Source organism: Protopterus annectens, chromosome 8.part0 (assembly GCF_019279795.1).
Source record: "Protopterus annectens isolate FY-2018-M chromosome 8.part0, PAN1.0, whole genome shotgun sequence".
NCBI lineage: Eukaryota > Metazoa > Chordata > Ceratodontiformes > Protopteridae > Protopterus > Protopterus annectens.
The window spans coordinates 1,266,714,635-1,266,736,181 of NC_056741.1; the positions used below are offsets into that span (position 1 = coordinate 1,266,714,635).

The window sequence follows — 21,547 nt, forward strand, 5'->3', positions numbered from 1 at the left end:
CAGGTGTGGCGACCCTTGCTCCGCTGGCCCTAGCCACCCCCTCCGTGGCATGGGAGAGAAGCCGCATAGAAGTGTTTGATATTGACTTTAGAGTGGCCATGTGCGCCGAGAAGGTCCATTTGTCCTCGGCCGCCATGGACTCCGGGGGAGACCCAGCATATTCCTTTATCAGATCCCACTGAAGCCTAATTACGTGTGCCAGACAATTCAGCGCCTTTACAGAAAAGGTGGCTGAAGCAAACATCCGCTTTCCAATACGGTCCATCGTCCGAGATTCCTTATCAGGAGGATGGACCGAGGAACTTTCTTGTGCCAGTTCCTTCTTGGTGGCAGCCGCCACCACCATGGCATCTACCAGGGAACCTTTACTCCACGCCGGCTTGTCAGAAGGGCGGCTAAGAATTTTATCCGGTCTCGTAGGGATTGGCTCCACAGTGTTCGGCTCCTTCCAAGCCCTGGTAGTAATCAAGTCTACCAGGGGGTCGGCTGGGGTGACACCCAAGAGGTAGACGGGCCTGCGTCGAATGACTCCAGAAAAGCAGACTCATCCGAGGAAGGTTTCTGGGCTGACCACCCCCCTCTTATGCGCAGCATCTCCATAATGTCTCCAAATGAGACGTCCTCTGAGGAGGACCTGGGGGAGCCTTCCCCTAAGTCCACGTCCTCAGTGAGGGACTCAGGGGAGTCCAAGTGCTTCCTCTTACACTTTCATTTGTGAGGGACCTCCTCGGCAGGGCTGTCCGAGGAGGGCTCACCAACGGGGTCCTGCTCCTCTACGGGAACTAACTGGGGCGCAGACGCAGGCTGTCCCTGGGGCCGGACGATGGAAGATAGGCCCATATGAGAGGGAGTGAAGGGAGAATCCGTAGTATGGACCGGGGACTTCGAACTCCTCAACAGCACCCTCTCCCCACTTCGAAGGCCAAAGGTGAACCACTCTCCCCTGGCTCCGAGAGTAGACGTGAGGACCGGTGTCGGAGCCGACGCGATCGGACCCGAAAGGGAAGTGTGCTCCGACAGCAATGGAGCTGAAGACACACTCACCCCTGCGGATCCGAAGTTCGGCTCTCGGCCCCGAGAGCTCGGATCTGAAAGATGACCCGATAAACTTGAGGGTAAGGCCGGTGAAGTAGCAACTACTATAGGCGTCGACTGTCCGGCTCCGAGATGACTCGGATCCAATGGCTCCGAAACCCAATAGTGGATTGGAGAAGGAGCAATGGGTGCAAAGAAAGGGGCCGAGCTCCCTCCCGGTGTGTGTGTGTGTGGGGGGGGGGGGCAGGAGCACTCCCCATCTGCATCTGGGCCTGCAGGAATCGACGCATCATCCGGTCCATATCTGCGTTGGACAAACTCATGGCAGACCTGGAAGAAGTCGTCGAGGCAGGCCGGGAAGGCCACCTAGATGATCTCGAAGGTGATCGGGACTCCTCCTCCGGCTCCGGAGAGAAGCGTGGAGAACGGAGCCAAGAAGGGGAAGACATGGATACCCTCACAGGGGAACAAGTCAATTTAGCTGGCGGCGCCAAAGGAACTGATTTGGCCTGCCGCTTATGGCTCTTGTGTCTATCCCTCTCCTTCTCTCTATGTCTCTTCTCTTTACTGGAAGAGTCCCCCTCTCCCTGGGAAGCAGCGGGAGGTTGAGTCCCAGCCAGGGGAGGGGGAGCTGAAGGCTGGACAGTCGCAGCCACGACTGGCGCCACTGAGGGAGAGTAGGAACAAGAATCTGGGGGCAAGAGTCCCGCCAGGATTAGCTTGTTTCTCCTGTCCCTCAGAGCCCGGGGGTTAAAGGCTGCACAAATCTGGCAGCCCGATGTTAAGTGGGCTACCCCCAGGCAAAGAACGCACTGAGTGTGGCCATCCGCTGGGAACAGCTTATGACCACACTCAGCTCGGCCATCACACACAAGCACACGCCCTGAGACACAGTAAGGGGAAGGGAAAAAAATACTAATTTACCACAAAAAATAACAAAAACACGGTTTAACTAAACTATGGGCTTACTACACACACACACACACACACACACACACACACACACACACACACACACACACACACACACACAGAAAAAACTATTTATCTAAGAAAATACTCCTAAATTCCTCTCACCTAAAATGCTATGAGCTCGTCCCTAATGCTTCAGAAGCCGCAGCAAACGAGATCTGAGGACTGGAGGGATGTAGCAGGGTATTATGGGTAAGGGGGATGAGCTGAGAGCTCGGATCTTTAGCTTGGAAAGCTGCCGGCTCGGATCGGAGGTCGGATCCGATACCCACAGGTTGCTGATCAAATGAAGTTAACTACTTCAGATCCCATATTCCCGGATTAAAAAGCCGGTGTGTGGTCTACCATGCAACATTTCCTTGGAGAATTCCTTTATCCTTCTGGCATCACTACATCTCCCCTAACTACCACAAAATTTTAATCTCCTACAACTGAACCTGAGTAAGCTATATAAACAAATCCCTCTTTACGTGAGATTTCTTCATAAACTAATTTAATTTAGCATTCAAAACACGTCATGAATTCTCAACTAAAGAAAAGCATTTGAATGGCATTAACTTAAGCTCATTAAAGCTGCCTGAAAAAAGGAACAATCGCTCAAGCAGTAAACTGTTTAAAAAAAAAAGTAAAACTATCATGCCCACCTTCATTATTAGTCCTTTATGCAGTCTTACATAAATGTCACTAAGAGAATTTCATCACAAAGGGTTCCACTATCTCCATTACCTAAAAGTGCTGTGTCAATAACGGGTATTGTTATTACACTACCACCTTTAAAATCAGAAGATACATACTAGTTCTTACTGATACCAAACTACTCCTTAAATGCTACACGTAACTACACAACTCTAAGAATTAAACATGAGCATGCTATATATGAAAGTCAGCATCCTGAACATTTAACTTTAACACGGCCTTTCAATTAGCATTGGTTCAATCTTTAATCCCATTCTGCAACACTCAACCTCCCACAAACTTTTGAAAAATAATGAATTTCTTTAGATCCTCTGGTGCTGCAGCTTAACCATCAACTGGAGTGCACACCTCTAATTTCCTCGTACTTCGCTCCCTGGTACTACCAACCCCCCAAGGTGGGGCTTCTGTGAGAGGGTGGAAACGGGAAGTGGGTCCAGCAACCACAGCAGGTACTACTGCCCTAGGGTAGGCCACCATAAAGGGAGGGATGGAGAAGTAGGTTGAGCACCTGCTGTAGATGAACAAAGGTCAGGCTACCTGTAGGAGTCACATACACTCAAGTCAGGGTTTTTTTCCTTAAGCTTTACCCCTTTCTGGTATGCTGAGCTGACATTGTGGGGGTGTGCAATGGTGCTGAGAAAGACCTGCCCTATCTATGTGGTAACTTGTCTCTCAAGCTGATTACCTCTAACACACGGTATTTCTAAAAATGCATGGCTCCAGTATCAACACTGTCTTTTCCATAACTCAGATGTGTCACCAGTGTGCCCCCCAAAACGATTTCCCTTGAAGAGAGATGAACAGGTCGAGCCGCATCATTTCATTCCTCCCCCTCCATCATCTGCAACAACTGAACTTTATTTGGAGTTAATCAGAGTCTCGCTAACTGATGGCAGGAATGTACCCAAGAAGACTGAATGCTGTAATTAAATCAAAAGGTGCTTCAACAAAGTTTTAGTTTAAGGGTGTGCATATGTATATAACCAGCTTATTGTATGTTTTACATATTTCCCCTAACAGATTTGCTTGTTTTTCAATTGAATTGTACAGGTTATAGGTCATGTTAAAGGTGGGAAAGGTTTTGAAATGATTTATTGTGGTCTCAATTTTTTATATCACAAAAACCTGGCATTTTAACAGGGGTGTGTACACTTTTTATATCCACTGTAGATTACCTTAGCTAACTACATTTGGGAGGGGAAAGCAGAAGAGTCCAGTAGCCCCTGGTGAATGCTCTTAGCAAAGCTTGATCTGGACCCTAGAGAAGGAATCAACCTTATAGTGCTTTGTAAAAGTTATGTACAGAACACCAAAAAGCAGCGTCTAGAATACTTCTTGGTGTTGACCCTGCCTGGAATAGTTTTGTTACAGTAAGTATAACAAAAGCTAATAACCTCAGACAGTCATTTGTAAATGGTCTGCTTTGACACAGGTTACCCTTCTTCTTACCTTCACATGAAATGAACAACTGATCTGAAGATCTGAAATATTTAGCTCTGTCAAGATAGTACCAAAGTTGTCTGTGGACATCCAAAGTATGGAGTATCCCTTTCTCCTTCATTTTTAGGTTCAGGAAAGAAAATGGGGAGATGGATTGTCTGGCTTAAATAAACTTGAATGCCAATTAAGGCATAAAAGAAGGATTACTTCTCAAAGGCACCCCATCCCTATGGAACATGAGAAAGGGGTGACTCACCATAAGAGCTTCCAACTCAGAAAACCATCTTGCAGAGGTCAGAGCAATCAGTAAAACTGTTTTCCACATTAATAGCCTTAACTCAGCCAGATTAGCTGGTTCAAATGTGGCAAGTTCTAGTTTCTCTAACACAAATTTAAGATCACAAAGAGGGGGCCCACTGGTTTTCTTGGAGGCCTCTTATGCAAAATCCATTTCAATAATATTGTGACATGTGACCGTACTGAAAAAGGCGGATCCATGAGCAGACATGCTGAAATATTATATAAATTATCCTTATTCTGGTTTTTTGCCAAAATTTGATGAGGATATAAAAAATTCTTGGACAAATTGGAAAATGAGGGCTGAAGAAATTTAGAGATTTCCTGGATCAGCTTGCCTCTTTCATTACAATTTTTGATCACCACTTCCACAGCAGGCCCAAACACTAAATCACTATCCAAGGGAGAATTTAAAATGTAATTTTTAACTTCATCTGGGAGGTTCTGAGAATGCAGCAATGTAAACCTCCTCAAAACAGTACTAGTGCCCACAGACCTGGAAGTAGTATCAAGAGTCCTACATACACTGCAAAAAAAAAAAAAAAATAAGCAGTTACCTATGTAATAGAAGAATCCAAGTTATTTATATCAGTTTTTTCTGCACAAGAAGAAACTGCAGACAAAACATTCCTCATGCGTTCCCAGTTTGTTAAAGTAAACAAACATACGCGCCTGACAATTCAAAATTCTGAAAAATCAAAGCTGCAGAAGTATACACTTTTCCCATCCCTATCAATAACTTCCCCGTCCTTATCAGAAAGAGTAGGACTGAAATTAATTGTGTGCTTAGCAGCAGTGGGATCAACTAAAGCTGTAGCTGCTGGGTCAGGTTTGGGAATGGTGTATAAGACTGAGAAACTATACACATCCTATTTGCCTTTTTTTCAGGGCAGTTGGATGACTATCAGTAAAACTGCAAGAAGTAATATATACACACATCCTCTAAAGCTGAAAGAACAGGAGGAATGGATGTAGGTTCTGGAAAATCTTTCTGTAACAACGCATAGTATTTTCTGAGGAACTGAAAAACTTCAGCTTTCTCCCACCGAAAACACTAACACAGTCTACTATCAACAGTGTCAAAGAAGAGAAACCCCTAAAGGGAGAATCAGAAACTGAGCTATTCTAGAAGTCAGAATCACGAATCTGAGGTAAAAAAAAAACACTATCTATACCTGCATCTTCCATTTCATATTCAGAATCTTGACTTTCTTCAGGAAAAGAACCCCTCTTTCTTTTAACAGACATTACAAGAAAGATGAAGCCCCGGAGCCAGTACCAGTAAACAACTCCTATCCAAAGAAATTTGAGGAGTAGATACACGTTTGGATTTCTGTTTCTTTTTGACAAGAAAAATTGGGCCAATCATGCTACTAAGGGTAGCAGCTGTTTTCCTAGGAATGAGCACAGCATTCTGACACAAGAGAGGAAACCTACTCTGTTCCCTCTCCTAGGTCCAACAGTGGCTATTCCTTGCCCAAACCACAAGCATATATACCAGAGCCACAAGACGAAGAAGTATTTATAAATAAATAAATAAGCAGCAAACAAATAAATCCAAACCAGCCCAGAAGTTGAAAATGTTGAAACACAGGTGCCCAATATGAAGGTAGCCGGAGTAAAGAAGCTGAACCATGACAAAGTAAAATCTTTTTTAATACAAAACGGTGAATGCTTTCACAATGGTAACCATTGCTTCATCAGACAGTTCATTCAAACAGCAACAGCACTTAAATACTTTAATTCATTACTAGAACAACCAATCCTACCATTCAAAGTTAATTCAGCACTCAGCAATACTTCATCTCATGGCTCTGGTATACACACTTTTGGTTTTTGTTTTGTTTGGGATTATACCAACTTAATCAACCAGGTTTTCTTGATATATTAGCTATTCCTTGACAAATGAGGGGACCTCAGCAGCTGAAAAGGACATGGCTAACCCCCCAGTCTATAGTGGCTGTAAGTGCTATATGAGAGGGATCCATGGTAAAAGATGAGTGGTCTGAAATACAACAAAAGGCCGCAGCAGAGTCACCCACCTGGGGTTTAGGCAAAATGCTAGCCTGTTGTGGTGGCAAAGGCTGTTTTGTTATTTTTTTTTTCTTTTTTTGCTAGGACTGACTATGGGACCAGTAGTCTGTTTCAAGATCCTCGAAAATGGCTTTCCCAGGGAAGACAAGTGCATTTGCTGATAAACATTACCAGTCCACAAAAGTTACTTTTTTGAACGAAAAAAAAAAAAAAAAAAACAGAAAAACTCTTATGCCAGCCACACAAATGAAAAATAAACAATTTCTCCACAGTAAAAATGTTTTCAGTTACTTGACGCTTTTCAACTTAATTTCTTTCTTTTGGAAAAAAACAAGTGCGCTCCATTCAAAAGTATGGAACAGTCTCGACAGACTGTCTGTTAAAACAAAACACTCCTAGCTGTAAAATAACTTTCCTGAAGAGGAAAGTAATAAAACATCAACAAGTTAAGAACATGGAAGTTTTTGTCCCCAAAGGGAACTTATCGACCCAGCAAAGAAAGCAAAAAACAACCTTTGATCCTCTAAAGAGTCAGAGGAGCATACTCTTCTGCAACAGTAAAGCTCTGGAGGGCTTCGTGCCCAAACTTGTCTTTTAGTCAGCTCAGCTTCAGCTGCTTGAGTGTGCTCATGGAAGGTGCACTGAAGCTTTGGGAACTGGTTGGCTGTTATATCCTTGACAGAATATCACCCATATAGCTAAGGCTACTGCAGCAGCAATCAATATGATGAACATGAACGTGTTACAAGTGCCTCGCCTTCCCTTTGGTGAGGTATCTGCTCCAATTCTCATTACAGCTTCAGTATGTCCAGACATTCATTTGCTTTAATCTGTTCCATGGCTACCAGTTTCCTGCTCATATAATCTGACTGCAGCAGCTCCTGCAGCCATTCCACTGCTGACCAAACTATGTCAAACAAATGCATCCCTGCTGGAAACAATACCTTTTTATCTTAATTTATGGCATCAGCTGGAGGAAACTGTGCCCATTGCTATATGGTTGTCTCCAAAACATTATAATCAATACCCACAGGTTGCCCAACAATACTTATTCTCTCAGCAAGCCACCAAAGCTGCACCAAAGCCTGTTCCTTCTTATCCCAAGTCACAAACTGAAACAAAATCACACTCACCATATGTTTTATGACACAACAATGACAGCAGCCTACATGTCTTTACAATGCTGACCTGTTCAGAGAAAGAAAAAAAGACTACTGTACCATCACAGTTTTCACCAACTCCAACCAAACTCCTTCCCACCTTCTAAGATCCCATCTTGGCTCAAATTGCTCCTCCTTGTTTTGCTCTCCAATGTAACCAGTTTCTGTTAGATACAGACTACCTGGCTGCTTAATTCTGTTGACTTATGTTGTTTATTCATCATTCAACAGCATCATAATACCATACTGCTCTTTCAGAAACACAGTGGAATCCTCTCCTGACATTTCCAGCTAGAGTTCAGAAACCTTCAAATGCTGTCCAATAGTTTTCAAGGCACGTTCCATGTCTGTTGAACATAACCCCATAACTACTTTTTAATTATCTTCCTCACCTGGTTGAGGTTCAACATCAACAAAGTACCCCTCACATTCACTCTGTTCCTCATAAATCCTCTCCTTTTCATTCTTCATCAGTTTTAAACTCATTCGTCCAAACAGAACACACTACTTCAACCTACGAAACAAACATTTTTCCAAAAATCCCTTAAAATGCTAAAACACCTTTACTCAACAGATTTGGAAAAGTGGCTTCTCAAAGTTGATTTGTCAACAAATTTTTAATAAAAACATTACAGCCTTTACAGTACAGTTCTGGATTCAACAAAACGTTTTTCAGTCTAGGGAAATTGGTACTATGATGAGCACTGATTTAAATCTACCTGAGAAGCAAAAAATAAACTACTGAACACTCTCATATTGGAAAAATCTAGCAAGTTCACCATTCTGAGCCATATCATCTACAAATACTAAAAAAAAGATCAGACTACCAATGACTGATCCCTGCAAATCTACAGCAGAAACTGAGATGCAATGAGGTAATACTGATCTTTAGGAGATGAATTCTTATCTCGTAAGTAGCCAACATTACCACTGAATTACAGGTATGATCTGGTGCACAACTGCCAAAGTGACTGATGAGAAATGAAGTGGTTTAAATCATCTTAGGTAGGTACAAGGCTATCTGACCGAGGGCATTTACAAGCCCAGCCAGAGTGTGTCAGCTTTCGCCACCCCATTGATTAATTAACTGAGCCTCTGTCAAGAACAGCAAATGAAGTGATCCCAAGGGTGTATTTTCTGTTACCCATCCACTCGTCAAGGTTTCTCTTGAAGAGTGTTAGTGAGGGGCTCTGCCTAATGTAGTTAGGAATTTTGTTCCAAAGCATGGGGAGTTCTCTGTGACAGGAATCTATCCCTCCAGCATGTTCTTATTTATTGTTGTGGCGAGGTTTAGCTCACTAGAGCGAGTGGCTCGCAGTGACTTGGATTTCTTTAGGTGGAGCATATCCCTCAAGTCTGAGTTGGACATGGCTTTGTAAGTCAGGCAGAGATCATCTCTGAGTAAGTGATATGCCACTGAGTACAGAGTTTTTCCAGTCGTCCATATGCCATGGACAGCTCAAGGAAAAAGGTCCCTTCAGAATTTCGGTCTTAAAATACAAGTTGTAGAACTTGAAAGCAAATAAGCCCTTCCCTCTCATCTTCTTTTCCTCCTCCCTACTCCTACTGTGTCTAGAGAGTTGATGAATAAGGACAAGAAAGGCTGAAGGAAATGTATGAGACTAGTTCAATGGGAATAATTTAAGGCAAACATGAAAAAAACACGCTCTGAAGCACCTACCAAGGGGAGAAAACGCTGAGAGAAGAAAGGAGCCACTTTTGAGATTTTAAGTATTTTCTTGTGATTTTTTGTTAAGAATTACTGCTTTGCCGCCTACTTTTTGGCTTGCTAAAGTTTATATCTGTATTAGAAACAGTATTTAGAACACATCTAGAGCCTGTTTACTGCATTTCCTGTGTTGCACAATTTAAAATCGTTTTTTTCTCTTAAAACTGCTTTTTACCTGACTTTGGCCTAGCACTCAAGTGTGGGGTCATTTATTGCACTGTTGTGAATATTTTGCTACTTGTGTATCTCTGCTACCTTTAAACTAAAACAAAAAAAAAAAACTAAAAAATCTTGTTTTTTTCCCACTTTCTGAAATTTAAGAAAGTTCAGTTACAGATTTGCTGTTCTGAACTGTTTGTAAGTTTCTTGGAGGCCAGTGCTTGCTTGGGCTAAAGGGAAGTCTCTGTGTTCACCAGTGGCAGTGATCAACACTGAACAGCCTGCCTGTCCCTGTAGGAGTGGTTACTGCCTAGAAGCTGTAGTTTTTATTGGCCATTTTGGGTCGATTCTAAACTCCTTGATCTCTCTCTCAAAACCCTGCAACCCTCTTTTTGCACGGTCTTGCGCACAGAGCAGCGTTGGGCAGTGCGGCTTAAACAGGTTTAAACTATTCCCGGCTCCACAAAGTCTGCTCTTCACTTTTTCCCTCAGAACTGCTCTAAATCATTAAGCACTCTATTCTGATTCTAAAGCCCTGCACTTGCTCGTATAAGTAATCTCAAAGGTAAACACAAACTAAAGCACTACATCCTCTTATACTCCTTCTAAGCACTTGCTCCCTATTGGTTCTTTCTGATCAGTCAATAAGTAGTTCCCTATATTATTTAGGCATGTCCAAAGGTCAGTTTCGAGTTTATTCTCCAGTCCAGCTGGTGAATCTGGGAATCTTGAGGCAATGTTACAACTGCCTTATGTATACAGACCACCCTCTCCTCCTCCCAACAAGCTCAAATATATGTGAGAGATGCAACTATATAGCCAAACTGGAGGCTAAGCTCTCTCAACCCAGTACTGGCACAGCCTGTCAGGAGGAGAAGGTAACCACACACACCACAAATCCAGTCTCACATAGACCTATCGCATCAGCAAACCAAACACACAAAATCATACTCGCAGGCTCTAAATAAAAATCTGCCTAAGCAGCAGAGACCTCCAAAGCAGACATCCAAGCAACACCTACCACAAAACAATATCCACGTAGCACATAGCTCACAAAGTCAGCGTGCCACACAGTCACAGCCCTTAAGGCTAAACAACACACCTAATACACTTGTAATAGGTGACTCTATTGTCAGACACACTGACGTCCCACTCACCAGGCTGAACAAGAAGAAGGTCACTGTAAGCTGCCTGTCGGGTGCCAGGATCCGCCACATAACACCAGCACTCAGGTCACTCCAAAGCAAGTACAAGTATGACTCAGTCATTGTCCATGCTGATGTTAATGACCTGAGACGTACCTCCCTGGACTACATGAATAAAGACGTACAGGAGCTTTTTGATCATGTAGCCCAGGCCGGTATGACCCTGACCTTAAGTAGCATCTTACCCTCACCAAGAATGATGCCACAGTATAAAGACAAAATGATCAATTTTAACAATTGGCTAAAGTATTGGTGTCATTCAAAGGGGATCCAGTGTCTGTCAGCCTGGGATGACATGCTCGACAAGCCACGGCTTGCACCGGTCACCCCTGGGTTTTTCGAATACTGGCAAAGGCTCTTGCCTCCCCCATAGTGCCTTTTTTAGGCAAGGCTCAAAAGACAAACCCACCCCCATAGACAACACAAAGAAAAAAAAACTAAGGGTAATGCTGCTCAATGCCAGAAGTCTAAACCTCAAGATGCACACACTCGAGACTCTCCTCAGTATGGAGAATATCGATATCTGTGCAGTAACAGAAACCTGGTTCAAGGCTCCCGAGAGCACCCCAGCACTAATAGGCTATACTTCATACCATGTCTTCCAGCCCCAAAACTCGGACCGAACCACAAAAGGAGGGGGAGTATCCATATTTATCAAAGATACCCACACCTCCAGGTTAGTAGCACTGCACGAAGCATCGGAGACCATCCATGTGCAACTAACAGTGGGCAAAAAGTACAGTTTTGTACCTACCATAAATGTAGATGTTCGAGTGTTCACCCTGCTGCAGTCATCACACTTGGGTTATCCTGTCGTCAGGCAGTCCCGCAGTCGGCTGGAATTCCAAAGTCTTGGTCCGGCGTTGGTTGCTGTCACCTCTTCCCTGACGTCAGTGCGCCAGGGGTATATATAATGCAACCAACGCCATTTTCTTCAGTTTTTCTTGCCCCAGATGTCAGGTGCCCCCAAAAAGGTGGTCAGAAATTAGTACCAAATGGAGAAACCTCTGCACAAACACAAAATCCCTTCAGCTATAAGCAAATACATCAGTAAGGTATTGAAGAGATTTAGCCAGTAGATCAGAGGGGATGGAGGGAGGGTAACCTGGACTGCAGCAGGGTGAACACTCGAACATCTACATTTATGGTAGGTACAAAACTGTACTATGTTCATCGTGTTACCCTGCTGCAGTCATCACACTTGGGTTGAATCCCAAAGTTAAGGAAGGGGGGAGGTATCATAGAGGGTTAGTGGAGGCTATAAGGCCCTGCAGAACTGCAGTGGCGAAGCCCGCCCTGGTCTTAGAGTAAAGAGGTAAGTGACAGTGTTTGGTAAAGGTGTGTACTGAACTCCAAGCTGCAGCTTCTAAAATCTCCTTGGTTGGAACCACCCTGAGAAATGCTGTAAAAGTAGCTGTTGCCCTGGTAGAGTGAGACCTAATGGTAGCAGGGACTGGTTTCCCATGATGGGTATAGCAGAAACGTATGCAATGACCTATCCATTTAGAAATGGTTTGTTTTGATATAGCCTTCCCTTGAGAAGCTGTAGCATAGGATACAAAGAGCTGGTCAGATTTTCTGAAAGCCTTAGTTTTGTCCAAGTAGTAACAAAGTTGCCTGTGAATGTCCAAGGAATGCAGGAGTCTCTCACCTTTGTTCTGTGGATTTGGGAAGAAGGTGGGTAAGTGGATGGTTTGATTTAAAGCCACACTGGAAACCACCTTAGGCATAAAGGAAGGATTAGTTCGTAGAGAAACTCTGTCTTGATGAAAAATTAGGAAAGGTTCCACTGCCATTAGTGCCTGTAGCTCTGAGACTCTTCTAGCTGAAGTTATTGCTAGCAGCAGGGCAGTCTTCCATGATAGGAACTGAGGATCTGCAGAGAAAGCTGGTTCAAAGGGAGGTAGTGTTAGTTTTTCCAGAACAAAATTGAGATCCCATGTTGGTGTAGGAGCTCTCCTGGGTGGTCTAATGTTTTTTGCCCCTCTGAGAAACTGCCTTAGAAGAGGATGTGAAAATAAAGGTGGATCCGTGTTGTAGTGAGCTGAAATAGCTGAAGCATGGATTTTAATGGAGGAAAAAGAAAGTCCTTTGTGCAACATCTCAGCTAAATACTGTAGAATGTGAGACATGTGAGGCTGAATTGTGTCTTGGCCTTTAGCTTGGTTCCAGGCACAAAACCTTTTCCATTTGTCCGAATAAGCCTTCCTGGTGCTTGGCCTCCTGGCTTCCAGAATAACATCCAGAACTGCTTGGGAAAGAGGAGCTGGTTGGATGTTTAGTAGGTTTGCCATGCAGCCAGATTTAAAGTTTTGAGCTGACTGTGTAGAATCTGATTGTTTTGTCGTGTGAGCAAATGGGGGATTTGAGGCAATATCCATGGTGGGCTGTGGGCCATATTTCTCAATAGTGGGTACCAGTGCTGGCGTGGCCAGTCTGGGGCTATGAGAATCAGTCGTGGTCTCTCCTTTTTGACTTTCAGAAGAACCTTTGTGAGGAGACGCAATGGAGGGAAGGCATATACGGTCAGGTTTTTCCAACTGAAAGAGAGAGCGTCCACTTTCCAAGCTTGATGGTGAAATGGCCTTGTACAAAATTTTGTTAGTTGATAGTTTTGAGGACTGGCAAACAGGTCTGTGTCTGGAAGGCCCCATTTTTGAGTTATCATTGTAAATATTTGTGGATCTAGTTTCCACTCGTGGGGATCCTTGATGTTTCTGCTGAGGTCGTCTGCCAATATGTTCTTCTGTCCTGGCAGGAAATGAGCTTATAACTGAACTTGGTAAGCCAGAGCTGTGTTCCATAAGATCATTGCTTGCCTGCATAGAGGGTAGGAATGTGTACCCCCTTGTTTGTTTATGTACCACATTACTGTGGTGTTGTCCGTCTTTATTGCAAGTTGTCCTGGATGTAATAGATCCTTGAAGGCTGTCAGAGCTTTCTGTACAGCAAGCATCTCTTTTTGATTTATGTGCAGATTTCTTTGATCCGCAGTCCATAGGCCTTGAACGCATTGCCCTGCCATGTGTGTCCCCCAGGCGTAATCTGTTGTGATAGTTTGCCTGGCTGGGGGCAAGGTGAAAGGCTGACCCTTGTTGAGGTGACATGCCTGTGACCACCATAGAAATTCCTGTTGTAGGCAGGGAATGAGAGACATCATTGTGTCCAAGCTGTGGCTGTGTTAAACCATACGCTTTTTAGGTACCACTGTAATTTCTTCATATGCAGCTTTGCAAATGGTATTATTAGTATGCAAGATGCCATGAAGCCCAAGGCCTGCAGAATTTTTCTTGCAGTTAATTGGGTCTTTGTTGCCATTGTCTTGAAATATTGAGTCAGTTGTAGTTGCTTGTCTGGCGTAAGATAAGCCTTCTGGGCCATTGTATTCAAGCTGGCACCCAGGAATGTGATTTTTTGTGAGGGTACTAGTTTTGACTTCTTTTCGTTTACTGTGTACCCCAGGCAGTTTAGTAAATGCTTTACAAAGGCCAGATTATGTAAGAGAATGTCTTTGCTTTCGGCTTGGATGAGGCAGTCGTCCAGGTATGGATATATTTGAATTCCTCTTTGTCTGCAGTATGCAATTACTGGTGCCAGGCATTTTGTGAAGACTCTGGGCGCAGCAGATAAGCCAAAGGGCAGTGCAGAGAATTGGTAATGGGTTGAACCTGCAATGAAACGGAGGTATCTTCTGCAACTTTGTCTGATAGGGACATGCAGGTATGCCTCCTTGAGGTCCAACGTTACTAGCCATGCTTCCTTGCCCAACATGGGAAGTAGCTGCTGTAGTGTTAGCATCTTGAATTTGGGTACTTGTAAGTACGTGTTTAGAATTGAAAGGTCCAGAATTGGTCTCCAGGCATTGTCCTTTCTGGGCACTAGAAAGAGTCTTGAGTAAAATCCTTGGCCTTGCTCTCGAGTAGGTACCAGCTGAATGGCTCTCATGTCCATGAGAGCTGTAATTTGCTTTTGTGCCTCTGACCATTGATTTTGTGGCAGGTTTGGCATTCCTCTTTTCATTGGCAAGGTGTGAAAATGGAATCTGTATCCTCGTAAAATTATGCCTAGGTCCCATTTGTCCTTTGTGACAATGTGCCAGTTGTCTGCAAAAAGTGCTAGTTCCCCCCCCCCCCCAAGGAGGCTGCCAAGAGAGTATTGCTTGGTCAGATGAGATGCAAGTCATTGAGTTTGCCTTCTGGTGGATTGGGACCTGTCTTCTCCTCCCTTCTGTGTTGTAGTGCCCCATTGGCGTGGTCTATACTGGGCTTGTGGTTGTCCTCTGCCCCTTGGACGTCTGTATTTACCCCTCTGTGGTCTGTCAGTAGCTGGAAAGGACCAACGTTTTGTTGGCCAGTTTCTGCTGAAGCGAGGGGGTTGTACCTGTAGGAAATCTTTGACTGTCTGCATAGATTTTGCCTTATCCTCCATTTTCTTTAAAACTTCTTCTGCTTTAACTCCAAAAAGAACATCCTGCTGTAAGGGAGTATCTAGTAGTTTTGCTTTAACATGATCAGGCAGATTTTGTTCCTTTAACCAAGCATGCCTACGTATAACAGACCCAGTGACAGCTGCTCTGCAGGAGGCCTCCAGAGAATCAAACCCACATTGTAAGGTATGTTTGCCCACCTGCTCAGTGGCGTGCAACATATCCTGTACTTCTTTCAATTCAGATTGTTCTGGGAGAGTGGTTATTCTTTGCTTTAACTGAGAGATTAGGAATTGCTGATACTCAAGTATGTGAAATTGGCAATTCAGTGTCCTCATAGCTAGTGTGGCTGAGGTGTAAACCTTTTTCCCCCACCTGTCTAGTGCTATGGAATCCCTCTCAGAAGGAACTGGGTTTTTAGCCATAGAAGCCTTAGCCCCCTTGGGACCCTGGGAGATAGTCTCTGGATCAGCTACAGGGCTTTTGTAAAGAAATTTGTGGGAATCGGGCACTCTTTAGTATCTGTCAGGCTTAGCCGGAGCAGGAGGTAGAAAGTCTGGGTTCAAACTGGATTCTAAGTAAACATCATCCACAATGTCCAAAACTGGTGGGATGGCAAGTGGTCTGTGTTGGGGGGAGTAGAAGAAACTCTCTGAGCCTTTTCTTTGAGTCAGAGTAGTCCTGAACTTCCCAGTGAAAATGTTCCCTCATAGTGTGTAAAGTTTCCCCAAAGGAGTAGTCTTCAGGAGGAGAAGCTGAGGGAATAGAGTCCTCAGCATCAGAATCTTCATAAGGAGAGAAGGAGTAATCTTGGTCCTCAGAGGAGTCTGAAGAAATGGACACTTGTTCAGAGGATGCATAATCTTCCTCTTGTCTAGGCCTTTTGTCAGGAGAGGGCTGGGAACCCCTGATTAAAGAAATCAAATCTTCAGTCATTTTGAGCATCTGTTTCTTAGGCATGGGGCCTTGAACAGGAGACTGAAGTGCAGTCCTTTTAGATTTAGGAGGAGTCTTCATCTTAGAAAACGTTTTAATGGTGAGGGTCGTCGGTCTGAAAACGCCTTCAGAAACCGGTGGCGTTTCTGTAGCACCGACGTCCTTTGTAGCAATGTCGTCGGTAGGGCCTAAACTAAATGGCTGCGTCGGCCTGGTGCATTCCGCCAAAAATTCCATAGCGGTCTCGGGTTCCAGATCTGCGGTAGTCAGGGGCTGCGTCAGAGCCTCACTGAGAACCGGAGACCGGCTCAGCCGAGGCCTCAGAATCTGGCTTAGGCATGGGCTGTCTGTCCTTATCCTTTCATTTTTTGTGCACGCCGGTAGTCAGTTGCTCCGACGGCATGGTGTAGTTAAATTTCCTACCGAAGTAGTGTCGTGCGAAATCAAAGCGTCTTTTAATAGTATGCTTATTAAACCTAGCACAAAACCGACAAGTAGTGACGTCGTGGTCTGGGCCTAGGCAAGGTATGCAATAAGAATGAAAGTCCTTATGAGGTATTTGCTTCCCACAAGAAATACAATTGTTAACTTTTTCTGACATCGGTCTGAGGCAAGAAAAGTTTCCCCAACGGGGTACTTAGCTTTATAGAAGACTTCGGTCTGAAATTCGAATTCGAAAATCTCAGGAGTCGGCCGACTGGCACTTGCGAACTGCTTCTGCTTTGGGCACAGCGCGGCAAGAAAGACTGGAGAAAATGGCGTTGGTTGCATTATATATACCCCTGGCGCACTGACGTCAGGGAAGAGGTGACAGCAACCGACGCCGGACCAAGACTTTGGAATTCCGGCCAACTGCGGGACCGCCTGATGACAGGATAACCCAAGTGTGATGATGAACATCTGCCTTTCAGTTTGTAGCCTGCTACAGACCACCCTCCCAAACAAAGGAACCTCACTCGGCTTTCCTCAGAACACTGGAGAATATGAAGGTCTCTCCAAACACTATTATATTGGGTGACTTCAACTACCAAAACATCGATTGGGAAAACTACTCAAGCCCAAACACACTCGCCCAACGGTTCCTAGAATTTATAAACTCAAATGCTATAAAACAACTGGTCACCACTCCCACAAGAGGGGAAAACATATTGGATCTGGTCATCACCAACATGTGGTCTCTATGTTCCACACCAGAGTTATACCCCTTATTGGTCAGATCAGACCATAAACAAATCTCACTGGACATCCATATTCCATCCCCACCCCTAGCCAAGGAAACCACGGTGAAGAACTTCTCAAAAGCAAACTTCACACTTCTCAAAACTGAGGTGGAATCCTTCAAAGCCCCCGGGCCTGTGGAAAATAAGGCCCAAAATGCACAATCCTTTACAAAAGCATTCTATGGACACCTACAGGAATGCATGGAGCATGCCATCCTAAATAAAACCAAGACTCACTCCTCCAAAGGCAGGAGACCTATCTGGTGGACCCCGGCCATAAATAAGCTATACAACAGAAGGAGAAAGCTACTACATGACAGAGCAAAATCCCAAAAAGGGAAGGCGTCACTGATCAGTACTAGCAAGAAACTACGATCCCTCATAAAATCATCTAAGGCCAGCTTCGAAAGAAAAATTGCACAAGACACTAAAGATAATCACAAGGCCTTCTTTAGTTATGTCAGAAACCTGGGAGGCAACTCCCAGATATGCTCTGAGTTAGTGCAAAATGACAAAAAATACACTAAACCCACAGACATTGCCAACATCCTGGCAGAAAAGTTCAGTGCAAACTTCTCCCCCCCTTCCCCCGCAAAAAAGCAAATGTCTATCCCAACAGAGTGTAGCCTTCCTGAGATCACAGATGCACAGGTGAGAGCTGCCCTCTCCAAAGCAAAAAACACAGCATCAATGGGACCAGATGGTGTCCCGGGCTGCATCTTACATGAGCTCCAAGAAGAACTAAACCCTCATATAAAGTCACTGTTCAATCTCAGGCTTACCACAGGATATGTTCCCAAGGAATGTCGTACAGCAACAGTGGTCCCACTTCACAAAGGTGGTGCCACAACAGACCTCGGAAACTATTGCCCTATAAGCCTGACTAGCCTGGTCTGCAAAGCTATGGAATGTATCATCATGGAAATCATAAACAAAGACATTGGGAACCTCCAGACACTGGATCCTACCCAATTCGGCTTTGTTAAGGGCAGATCTTGCCTCTTGAACCTGGTCGACTTCTTTGAAACAGTTACCAAAGCCATAGATGAAGGGAAGGTAGTCCACACAGCCTACCTGGACCTCGCAAAAGCCTTCAACACAATACCCCACTCGGGCATCATAAATAAGCTCACCTGCTTAAATATTAACCCCTATGTCACAAGATGGGTTGCAAACTGGCTCAGAGATAGAACCCACATGGTCAGAATAGCAGGTGCCATGTCAGACTCTAAACCAGTTACAAGTGGTGTCCCACAAGGCTCAGTCCTGGGACCCCTCTTGTTCGGTATATATTTCTCCGAGGTACAGGCTAACACGGGTGGACTATGGCTGACCAAGTTCGCAGATGACTGCAAACTGGGTGCTGTAATCGACTCTCCGACTGACACAGGCATCCTCCAAAAGGGTCTCACAGAGACGGATAACTGGTGCCAGAGCCATGGCCTAAAGCTAAATGCCAAAAAGTGCATAGTCATCCCCTTTGGGAAAAACAAAGTGCCCACAAATTACCACATAGGTGGTAATCCATTAAGTACGGAAGAAGTAATTAGGGACTTGGGGACCCAAGTAGACAGCAATCTCTCCTTTGACAATCACGTTGCCAAAGTGGTTAGAAAGACCTTCTATATAGCCCACCTTATCATGAAAGGGTTCACATCTAGATCAAGAGAGGTCATTGTGCCCCTCTACTCATCACTTATCAGGCCCATAATTGAGTACAATGCCCCGTTTGGGATGTACCTTACCCGACACCTTCAGCAACTGGAAAGACCCCAAAAGTATCTCACCAAGAGGATCAAGGGGCTCAAACAGATGCCCTATGCAGTTTGGCTAAAGAAACTCCAGCTCTACTCAGCTGCGTACCGCCTACTCAGAGGCGATCTGTGTCAGACGTATAAAGCCATGTCCAACCCAGAATTAATGGACATGCTTCACCTCAGGAAATCCAAATCCCTTAGAGCTACACGCACCAGGGACTTGAACCTCAGCACAGAAATAAATAGGACATGCTGGAGGGACAGATTCATATCCCAGAGGCTCCCCTCACTCTGGAACAAAATCCCAATCCATGTTAGGCAGAGCCCCTCACTGGCCCACTTCAAGAGAAATCTTGACGAGTGGATGGGAGATCGTAAGTTTACCCCTGGGATCTCTTCTGTGTCCCTGCTTGACAGAGGTACAGTAAACTAACCTTAAAAGGGCTACCTTCTGTGACCTACTATACAGAGGCACAGTCAACAAATCTAAAAGGGTGGAGAAAGCCAAACACACTCTGGCTAGGCTTATAAATGCCCTAGGGCAGATAGCCTAGTATCAACCTATGAACGGTTTCACAAACAGGCATGGCAAAGCTTTGGAACATGATACCGCAAGGAGTACTGGACAGTGTTGTTCAAAAGAGGAGGTTTAAGGGTGCTTGGACAGATGAAAGGAAAAACAGAATATGGCCAGCTACAGAGCCACTGCTTAGTCCACAGCTAAAAAGAAACACATGGACATGGTCTTTTCCACCTGCACATTCACATGCTCAGATACATTATATACACTGACTTATTCATAAGCTGTATACACTACACTATGCACTAGGAAGATTAACAAAAAGTTGTAAAGTACTGCAAGTAATGGAAAACTTAAATTAGAATTTCAAAGGAAAATGAACGCATTTTAATTTTCAGAGCAAAAATATAAATGGGGAAAGGGCACTGAATAAACATGAGGTTATAGGAGTGAGTGAGTGAGTGACTGGCAGAGGGTGGCTGAAACAAAGCAAATTTCAAGAGCAAGCAAGTTACTTAAACAACTATTTAAACAAGCAGCCATACCTACTACAATAATTCCACTTACCATAAACCACCATGTAGTTTCCAATGACAGTGGCTGAGTGGAATGCACGCTCTCGTGGCCCATGTTGTGGTTGCTTGGATTTCAGGGTAGTCCAAAAATGGGCATCCACATGGAAAACATCTGTAATATTCACCCGTATGCTGAAACTAAATAGAAAGACAACATTAAATAAATTTATGCACATGCTGAAAGTAATAAAATACCTTTTACTAAACATTGCACAAAAAATGCATATCAACTGAATGTGGCAAAAAAAACATACAAACATAAAACTAGCGAAAAAAAACAGCATAAAAATGAAAATAATCATAAATGTAAAATGTCATACCAATCTTGAAGGAATGAAGGCCGCCTTCTTAATGAGATAGTATTTTAAGGACCTCCTTAATAAAATGCCTGAGTCAGACATTCAAATCTATGAAACTAAATAGTTCAAGAGAGCTGCAGCAGAGTTAACAGAAGATAATCTGATGAATGTTGCAAGTCACTCTGACCCATGGAATAACCAGCAGCATCTCACCTAATGTCATGAGGGGCCCCAGCCAGAGAATAGGAAACCATAGATCTTTTAAATAAGCAAGACCCAGATCACATAGTGCCTGATATGAAAGGATGAAAACATTAATAATGGACTCCGCAGCAGCCGGCAATCAGTGCAGATGCCACAAACAAGGAGTAATATGACATCATCAAGATGGCCTGGCTAGCAACCTTACTAAAGGGTTCTCCACATTTTGCAGATATATTGCATCATTGTCTAAAACTTGATGTAAAAGGGACTGTAGCAGTCTAGACAAGTTAATACCAGTGCACAAATTAGTACTACAAGTCTGCAGACAGAATAAGGTTCCAGACCTGACAATAATTTTAAATGGGGATACAGTGTTCTGATAAGTGATCTTTAATGTTCATCTTTTCAAAGGATCCCGCTTATATTCCCTCCAGGTACAATAACTGGGAGGGGTAGATGTGATGGACAGCAATTCCTCAGCCTTTACTGGCCTAAGCTTCAGTTGATCATCAAGCACAAATTTAAGGATGGTCTCCACACAGTCCTCAAGGCTGGCTGTAAAGTCAAACAGAGACTCCTAGCAATGGAAAGGTACAGTTGAGTATGGCCAGTACAATACTGGTATCAAATATGCCCCCTTGCAGGACCTCTCAAAGAGGCAGCACATACATCACAAATAGCAATGGTGCCAATACTAAGTCCAGAAGCCGCCCCCTCCCCCACACAAACAAACACACACACACACACACACACACACACACACACACACACACACACACACACATGGACTACCATAAGAATTAACAAACAAATACGCAGAGTAAACAAGATCCCAAGAGTTAAGAGGCAAACCACATGAATACACCGCTCGAAAGACCAAAAT

General features: G+C 44.2%; 1 protein-coding gene across 1 annotated transcript in view; it reads right to left on the reverse strand.

Moving 5' to 3' along the window:
* The window catches only part of MEGF8 (multiple EGF like domains 8), a 1,779,602-nt gene that overhangs the window by 1,667,972 nt on the left and 90,083 nt on the right, over positions 1 to 21,547 (reverse strand). The window contains exon 6 of the mRNA XM_044079419.1: positions 20,154 to 20,299. Within this exon, the coding sequence (XP_043935354.1) occupies positions 20,154 to 20,299 (146 nt within the window). The remainder of the gene's footprint in view (positions 1 to 20,153; positions 20,300 to 21,547) is intronic.